The following is a 9,053-nucleotide window of genomic DNA, read 5'->3' as shown; positions in this document are numbered from 1 at the left end:
TCCTTCCTTCCTTCCTTCCTTCCTTCCTTCCTTCCTTCCTTCCTTCCTTCCTTCCTTCCTTCCCTCCTTCCTTTCTTTCTTTCTTTTCTTTCTTTTCTTTCTTTTTTTGTTTTTTGAGACAGAGTCTCGGTCTGTTACCCAGGCTGGAATGTAGTGGCATGATTTCGGCTCAGTGCAACTTCTGCCTCCCGGGTTCAAGTGATTCTCCTGCCTCAGCCTCCCGAGTAGCTGGGACTACAGGCATGTGCCGCCATACTGGCTAATTTTTTGTATTTTTGGCAGGGATGGGGTTTCACTGTGTTAGCCAGGATGGTCTTGATCTCCTGACCTCGTGGTCTACCTGTGTTGGCCTCCCAAAGTGCTGTGATTACAGGCGTGAGCCTCTGCACCCTGCTTGTGTTTGCTTTTTAGAGATTCATGAAGTTGTAGACTTATAACTTGTGCATTTTTGCTTATGTTATACTAAAATAAACATACCTGTGCAGCCAGCAAGTTTACGATGTTTAATGTTGTTGCCCCAAAAGCTTTCTTATACTTCTTCACAGTCACTGCCACCAAAATAAGACACAGAATACTTCCATTACCCCCACAGTTTGCTCATGCCTCTTTCCAATTTCTCCTCTCTTCTCTAGAAATAACCACTCATTTTCTGATTTTTAGCACCGTAGATTAGTTTTGTTTGTTTTCAGAATTGATATAAATGGAATCTTCACTCTTGATAATGTTTTAAAAATTCATCTGTGGTTGCATGATTTCTTTTTATTGTTAGAATTTGTTTATCCATTTGTTGCTGAGTATTTGGTTTGTTTCAGGATTGTGGGTATTATGGGTAAGACTGCCAGTTGATTGACGGTACTTTTCAGTTCAACTATGTCCTTATTGAATTTCTGCCTGCTGGATCTGTCAATTATTGTTAGAGGTGTGCTGAGGTCTGCACTTGTAATAGTGTATTTATCTATTTTCCTTTATAGTTCTATTAATTTTTGCTTCTTATATTTTGATACTCTCTTGTTAGTTACATACACATTAAGGATTGCTGTCTTCTTGGAGAATTGACCCTTTTATCATTATGTAATGTTCTTTATCCCTAATAATTTTTTTTGCTCTGAAATCTGTATCATCTGAAATTAATATAGGTGATCTACCTTTCTTTTGATTAGTGTCAGTATGGTATATCTTCCTCTCTACCTTTATTTTTTTATCTCTTTGTGTCTATACATTTGAGGTGATTCAGTTTTTTCCACTTAGAATTTAATAAAAATGTCGTACTTTCTCATGTAGCTTGTGAGTTTTTTTGTACACAGGACATTGTATTTAATAAGAATAGAAGAGACTGAAGTAACCAATTCTATGGTAGGACAAACTCTGGTGAAATGGAAATACCCAAGGGAAGGCAAATGAAGTGAGAACAGTGGCATGATTTGTACTTTATAGGCCAGAGAATCATTAGAGTACCCACATAGTCTCCATTTAGTGATGACACATATATATTTTGAAGTGTCTCATATTGATAAAAACAGACACCTTGTCAGAGGTTTAACATATAGGGAAATTTGCTCTACTGTTACTTATTTTTAAAGAATTAAAGACTTAACATTCCAACCAGAAGGACATCATTACATTATAATAAAAGACTTTACAGATAGGGTAATAGTTTGTTTTAAAATAATTTAAAAGGCAAATTCCATTATATATTGTTGAATAGGATATGAGCTTACAGAACTGGAAGTGTAGATATATTACTGGATGAAAATGTGGCCAAATGCTGATGAGTTAATTACAATATGATAGCATCAGATCATAGGTGTTTTTTATATTCCCTTTATAGGTTTTGTGTTTTTCTAGTCGTTATGGATTATTGCTACAATTTTGTAAAAACAGCATTATATGTGTCTAAAGGAGAAATGGTAATCTATTGTGATGCTGTTTTTGCTTGCATTTAGAAACAGATAAAATGTAGGAGATTTATGGCTAAGTTTTAGAAAGGATCCAGGGTCTGGTCTTTGACTTCTGCTTTCTCCCTATTGATAAACTTTCCATATATCTTAGCTTGAATTTTCCCAGAAAGCAGAATCTGAGGTAAAAATAATATCTTTTAATACTTTTGGTTTTTTTTGAGACAGAGTCTTGCTCTGTCATGAGGCATCAAGTTGGAGTGCAGTGGCATGATCTTGGCTCACTGCAACCTCCACCTCCCGGGTTCAAGCAATTCTCCTGCCTCAGCCTCCTGAGTAGCTGGGACTACAGGTGCATGCCACCACACCCAGCTAATTTTTGTATTTTACTAGAGATGGGGTTTCACCATGTTGGCCAGGATGGTCTCGAATTCCTTACCTGACCTTGTGATCTGCCCACCTCGGTTTCCCAAAGTGCTGGGATAACAGGCGTGAGCCATCGTGCTCGGCCTTTTTTTTACTACTATTTTAGGGAGTATAATCCTAGGAAAGTTCCCTGAATCCTAGTTTTGGGAAACTACACAAATACAGTTAACTGAGGAAATTCAATGGAAAAAGAGTAGTTCTTTCAACAAATGCTGCTGGAACAACTGGACATTCACATGTAAAAAAGTGAATGAATAAATAAATGTAAACACTAACTCTCAGTTTTTATAAAAATTAATTCAGAAGGAAAGTTGAGAGAGCACATATAAGGGTGAGTTATTGAGTTAGCCACTGCTTGATTATTGATCAATTTAAATACTTTTTGGGAGGTTGTGTATGTTATTGCAAATCAAAACCTTCCCTCTAGGAAGAGGAAAGGAGAACTTATCTCTGTCTTGCTTTCCTTATTGGTTAAGAGTTCAACCCACTGACATTAACTCTCCACATTTCTGGGTTGTGTGCATATGGGTGCTAGGTAAATCTTATGACCTCTTGTGCCTCTCATGATGTCTCACGGGAGCACCAGGATGGGAGGTGAGAAACGAGCAGCAGGGAGTTGTGCTATGAAGTAAGTTGATTGTGTCTGTGGCATGTTACAAAAGCTACTGGTAATACTTTTCATTTATTCTACATCACTTAGGATTTCAAATATATTATAGATATTAGCATGAATTTTCAGGAGACATACCTGTTGTAGAGAGAATACTTTTGAAATATACCTAGTTCGTATCAAATCAGGAAATTAGTCCAGGATCAGATAGTGTGGTTTGACTATTGATTGATCTGTTGCATCTAAAATGTTATGAGTTACACTGAAAATATGTAATTCATTATTTCACTTCATTTAAGCTTTTAATATCTCAGGCATTATCAAAATTATTGTAATGACATCTCTTCTACTCATACCATCACCTAAATATTTTAGTTTCTGACCAAATGTACTTTTTGTTTACATTATAAGCATTCTGATATTTAAATAACCAAGATAAAATTTAGATGATCTAATTTTTGAATTAGTGGTAATATTTGTGACAATTTGCAGAATATACTCTGTCTTTGAGAGTGTATGCCAGAAAACTAATTGATATCTTTAAAGAGCTTTTGAATGTAATGTCTTTTTTTTTTTTTGAGACAGTGTCTTACTCTGTCACTCAGGGTGGAGTGCAGTAGCACAATCTCACTGCAACTGCCACCTCCCAGATTCAAATGATTCCTGTCCTTCAGCCTCCTGAGTAGCTGGATTACAGGTGTGCGCCACCATGCCTGGCTAATTTTTGTATTTTTAGTAGAGACAGGGTTTCACCATGTTGGCCGGGCTGGTCTCGAATTCCTTACCTCAGGTGACCTGCCTGCTTTAGCCTCCCAAAGTCTGGGATTACAGGTGTGAGCCACTACACCCAGTGGGTCTTTTCAACTTACTTTTGTTTTCACTTATGTCTCATGTTTCTATCAACTTACTTTTTTTTTTTGTACATTAGTTCATGCCTTTTCCTGCTTTTAATGTCATCCAATTCAGTAGGAAGATATAAAATACTATGTAATTAATTTTAGAAATTCCTCTACCTAACTCTCAAATACATTTTTGGTGAATATTATGGTAGGAAACTGACAGTTTTGTATGGTCTCAGTCCTGCTCCCAATTAATATGGTGTCTTGGCCAAATCATATACTGTTTTTCTGTGTTTCAGTTTTCTCAACTATGGAATGCTACTTGTAATATCTGCCATAGAAATGTACCTTGTAGAAGTCTAAAGAGAACTAAATTATGTATATGAAAATATATGTCAATTTATCTAGGTCAAAGGCTATACTTTACTAATTGCTGCATACCCAGCATGTCACACTGTGAAATTCTATCCCCCAAAGCCCAAAACAGGAAATATTACATTCAGTAAATATTTGTTGAATTGAAAAAGCACTCTGCCTATGTGGATTATTATTTGTTTTTTTCTGTGATACTTAACGGTATTTCTAATTGCCTTAAGTGGTAGAGTAGTATGACATTTTTAAAAAAGTTAAATAAATCGTATTTTAATTAGAATTATATTGTTATGTACTTCTTTTGTGTGGTGATACTGTGTGGTTGGATATTATGATGGGAGATAGAATATAAAATCATATAACAAATCACTAAATGTTATAATTCAGAGATTTGAAACAATTATACATACTCATTTAAGGTATTGAGATGACTATGATAATACTTTTGATGTTACAGATTCAGATGAAGTGAAATAGGGAAGTTTTGCATTAATGTATGCCATGAAATTTGAGCCTGTGGCTTGTTTATGTGATTTATAGTGTGTGCTTGACAAATAGATATAAATATTAATTTTCCTTATTTTAACTATGACTAGATCCTTTTTGATGAATAGTTAGTGTAAGACTGATTATTTAGACTTATTTGTAAAATTATTTTGATCAGAACTTTTTATAGAGTTTTCATTTTAACTTCTCACAGGTACTATTCTGCCCTAAAAACTATGGAACAATTAGAGAACGTGTACTTTCCCTGGGTTAGTCAATACCGGTTTTGTCAGCTCATGATAGAAAATCTTCCCAAACTCCGTGAGGATATTAAAGAAATCTCCATGTCTGATCTCAAAGACTTTTTGGAAAGCATTCGAAAACATTCTGACAAAATAGGTGAAACAGCAATGAAACAGGTGAGATGAAAAATAATTTTGATTTAATATTATTCAGTAATACAGGATCTGGTAAATAGCCAAGGTTTACTTCTTTCACTTACATAAAATGCTTATTTTTGTTTTACCTTTTTCTTGTCTTTTCTAGTTCTTATTTAGAAAGGATTCTATTAGTGTTTTCTTTGGCTTCACAGTTATTTCTTATTTAAGTAAAATTATTCTAACTTAAATTCTTTAGTTACCGCCTGAACTCTCAGCATCCTTCTCCATGTATGTTATCCTTTACAGCCAGCCAAATCTGGTATAGAATTAGCTAAACAGTGGCAGCCACAGAGGCAAGTGGGAGTCTCTTTTTGCAAAACATCTTTGAAACCCAGCATTTCTAAACTCTTCTCTATTTAAAACAAATTAAAAGTATTAACTGTGAATTAAAAACTACTACAGTTCAATAATAAAGGGACAAACAATGGGAAAAACCTTAGCAGTTATAAAGTTAATATATCTACCTTTTGAGTCAGCAGTTCCACTCCTAAGTGTTTATCAGTGAGAAAAAAGAAACAAAAAACCATGGCCTCATGATGTTCTTAGCATCTTTGTTCACAGCCTCAAACTGGAAACAACCCAAATGGCTATCATAAGGAGAATGGATACACATATTGTGGTATATTCATACAATGGAATACTACCTAGCAATAGAAAGAAATGAATTACTGATAATGCAACAAAATATATGAATCTCACAGATATGTCAAGCCACAGAAATTGAATGCAAAAAGGCGCAAACTGTGTGATTCCATTTTTATGCCATTCAAAAGCAGGTAAAACTGAGATGAAAAAAATCTGAACAGTGGTTACCTCTGGGTGGAGAAATTGCCTAGAATGAGACACAGGGGACTTTCTGGGGAGATGGAAATGTTTTATACCATGATAAAAATGTATTTGTCAAAGTTGTACAGCTAAGATCTGTATATTACAGCATATATACATCTTACTTAAAAAAACTATAAAAATAAGTATAAAAGTATAAAAAATAATTTGGTATCTATGGAGCAAGTAGATAAAGGTATAGATTAATCAAGAATGTAAAAATATTAGTTGAAGATAAGTGATGGGAGTTCATGATATTAATCTGTTTATTTTGAAATTTTTAATAAGCTTAAAAATAAATTTTCTAAGAGCTGTTAAAACTCAAAATAATCGTAATGTCATAGAAATAAAATGATGCTCAACGCCATTTCTTCTTTTCGTCTTTGCATTGCACACTCTTATGATTTCTAATGCTGGATTTTTTTTCCCCCTAAGTATTACAAACTACTTTAGAAACTCCTAAGTCTTTCTGACTGACTGCCTCTGGTCAGTGAGTGTCTTTCCCATTGGAGAGCTCTTCACCATTGTATTCTTGCCTTCAATATTACAGTGTTTTCAATACTTTTTCTCCTATCCCTGGCCAAGGAAATCTGTGTATGCCATGGGGGTTAGAAACACAACCACTTGATAAATTTTTTCAGTATGAGAAGGCAAACAGTAGTTTAAAGTTCATATTCCATTATATATTTTAATTAAGAGCATCAGTGTTAAACTTAACTTCGATCTATCTTTCATAGACCAGTTTTGGACTCTTTCCACTTAGGCAGTCCTTCAAATCATGAGCCCTAGTATTTAAGATTTATGAGAATTTGTTTCTGGGACAGAATAGACTCTGTTGGTCCACTATAATTTTTTCCTCATAAAAGTCATCAAACTCCCTATCATTGTAATTTAAACAGACATTTCATACAGAAACCTTTCCTTAGCATCTCTCTGTGGGGATGTTTTTCATTTTTTCTTTTTCTTTTTTTTTTTTTTTTTTTTTTTTTGAGACAGCGTCCCACTCTGTCACCCAGGCTGGAGTGTAGTGGGCGTGATCTCGGCTTACGGCAACCTCCGCCTCCTGGGTTCAAGCAATTCTTCTGCATCAGCTTCCTGGGTTGCTGGGACTACAGGCACATGCCACCACACCCGGCTAATTTTTGTATTTTTTAGTAGAGACGAGATTTCACCATACTGGCTAGGCTGGTCTTGAATTCCTGACCTTGAGATCCACCTGCCTCAGCCTCCCAAAGTGCTGGCATTACAGACGTGAGCCACTGCACCCGGCCTGTGGGGGTGTTTTTCTTCACAATTTCTTCTTTTGGAAATATCTTCCACAGAGCTGAGAAGTTAGACGGTTTTCCTTCTAGTGAGGGTTAGGCTTCTCAAGATTTTATAAGAAAAGTTGTATTTTATTCTGTCTTGGTATCCCTTCAGGCTACCTTTCAATTTCTTGTGGGTTTTGTTTTGTTTTTGAGTATAAGAAGCCTCCTGAAGTCTCTTGTCAGCTGTGCTCAGTTTGGCAGAGTCACAGTTTGGTTCTGGAAACTTCTAGGTGGTATGAGTGTAAAGCTCGCACTTTGCAAAGCAGCTCCCTCTCTTGGGTGCACTCTGAATCCTGTGCTTAAATTCCAGGATCTCATATCCCTTTTACGGATGGATGGACTTGTTATGTATTCACTTGAATATCTTATAGCTACCCCAAACCCAGCATTTCTAAGACTAAACTCATTCTCTTTTTCCTAAATCTATTTTTCTTGTATTTGCTATCTTAGATAGTAGTGTCTCCTGTTTCCACAAGCCAGAAACTGGGGAGTACATTAAACTTTTCAGGAGTATTGATACTGTTAATGTTATTTGTTACTAAGTCCTACTTAGTTACTATCAATTCTACTTCAAAATATCTGTAGATTCCATTTTCCCCTCTACATGGCTGGACTGTTAAACGGAATCATTTGTTTTCCTTATCTGTATTCTCTTCTTCTGTTGGTTACTGTCCTAAAATGCAAATAAGACCACACCACTTCATCTTAAGGGATTCCCTGTAACCTTTTACTTAAGTCCAAGTTCCTCAGTCTCATCCTGGTACTTGTCTCCTTTCTATGCTCTAGCAGTATCTGCTGTCTTTCAGATTTTTGAATATACTAGCTGTTCACTGAGAATGTCTTCCATTCTTTCACATTTCTCTGTTCTGCTTTTTCCTCCCAAAAGTTGGCTTGAACATTACGTTGTCTGTGAAATCTTCTGCCATCACCCATTACACTACTGCCAGCAAGAGATGGTCACTTCATCCTCAGTGTGTATACTATTATACTTTTCACACTATAATTGCTTTTTTTTTTTTAATGTTCTTAACTAGACTGTGAATTTTTTGAGTGAACGATTTTGCCCTGTTTATTTTTGGTTTCCTGGGATCTAGCTATTATGCCTAATATGAATGGCACAAAAAAGTTATTTAAAAAAATTAGTTTAGAGCTGAGTTTTAGATTGTCTAGGGAGAATTTTTAAAATTCTAATATGAGAGATGAATCCATCTGAGTAGTCTCATGTTTAATTAGCAATAAATATCTACAATTTATATTCTAAGTTAACATTTTTCATATGATGTTCTCTGGCACACTTTAATATTGCTCTTTAGGGCAGGGTTCCCAGCCCCTAGGCCTCAGACTGGTACCTGTCCTGTCTGTGGCCTGTTAGGAACCAGGCCACACAGCAGGAGGTGAGTGGCTGGCGAAAGAGGGTTACTGCCCGAGCTCCGCTTCCTGTCAGATCAGCCGCACTGGATTCTCCTAGGAGCGTGAACCCTACTGTGGACTGTGCATGCGAGGGATCTAGGTTGTGTGCTCCTTATGAGAATCTAATACGTGATCATTTGAGGTGGAACAGTTTCATCCGAAACCATCACCTGCAAAAAAAGGCTGGGGGCCACTGCTCTAGGGGGAACAAAGGGACTAAATAGTCAAATAAGTTTTGGAAACCTGGGTTAAATCAAGTTAAACAGATTTCTTTACCTATGAATTGTAAATCCCGAGAAGGAGGATACAATATGTAATATTTATATAATTCATTTGAGCTTAGAACCCTTTTTTCAAGGAACATCTATTTTTGCTGTGTGAACTGTTGGTTTTGTACATAACATAATTTGGAAACAATACTCTAAATAAATGATTTTATACTC

At 35.8% G+C, this 9,053-nt stretch overlaps 1 protein-coding gene across 10 annotated transcripts in view; it reads left to right on the top strand.

The window, feature by feature from the left end:
• EXOC6 (exocyst complex component 6) overlaps positions 1-9,053 on the top strand; it is a 216,707-nt gene that overhangs the window by 61,727 nt on the left and 145,927 nt on the right. For all 10 annotated transcript variants that reach the window (XR_004258977.1, XM_032245517.1, XM_032245522.1 and 7 more), the window contains one exon: positions 4,843-5,047. Coding sequence is in view for 9 of the 10 variants with exons in the window: in XM_032245517.1 (XP_032101408.1) it covers positions 4,843-5,047 (205 nt within the window). In the remaining variant the exon portion in view is untranslated. The remainder of the gene's footprint in view (positions 1-4,842; positions 5,048-9,053) is intronic.

This window comes from Sapajus apella, unplaced genomic scaffold (genome assembly GCF_009761245.1).
Source record: "Sapajus apella isolate SASKATOON/1434 unplaced genomic scaffold, GSC_monkey_1.0 scaffold58, whole genome shotgun sequence".
NCBI classification, from domain to species: Eukaryota; Metazoa; Chordata; class Mammalia; order Primates; family Cebidae; genus Sapajus; species Sapajus apella.
Note: the sequence above shows the minus strand (reverse complement) of the source record. Positions and strands in the feature narration are given on the sequence as shown.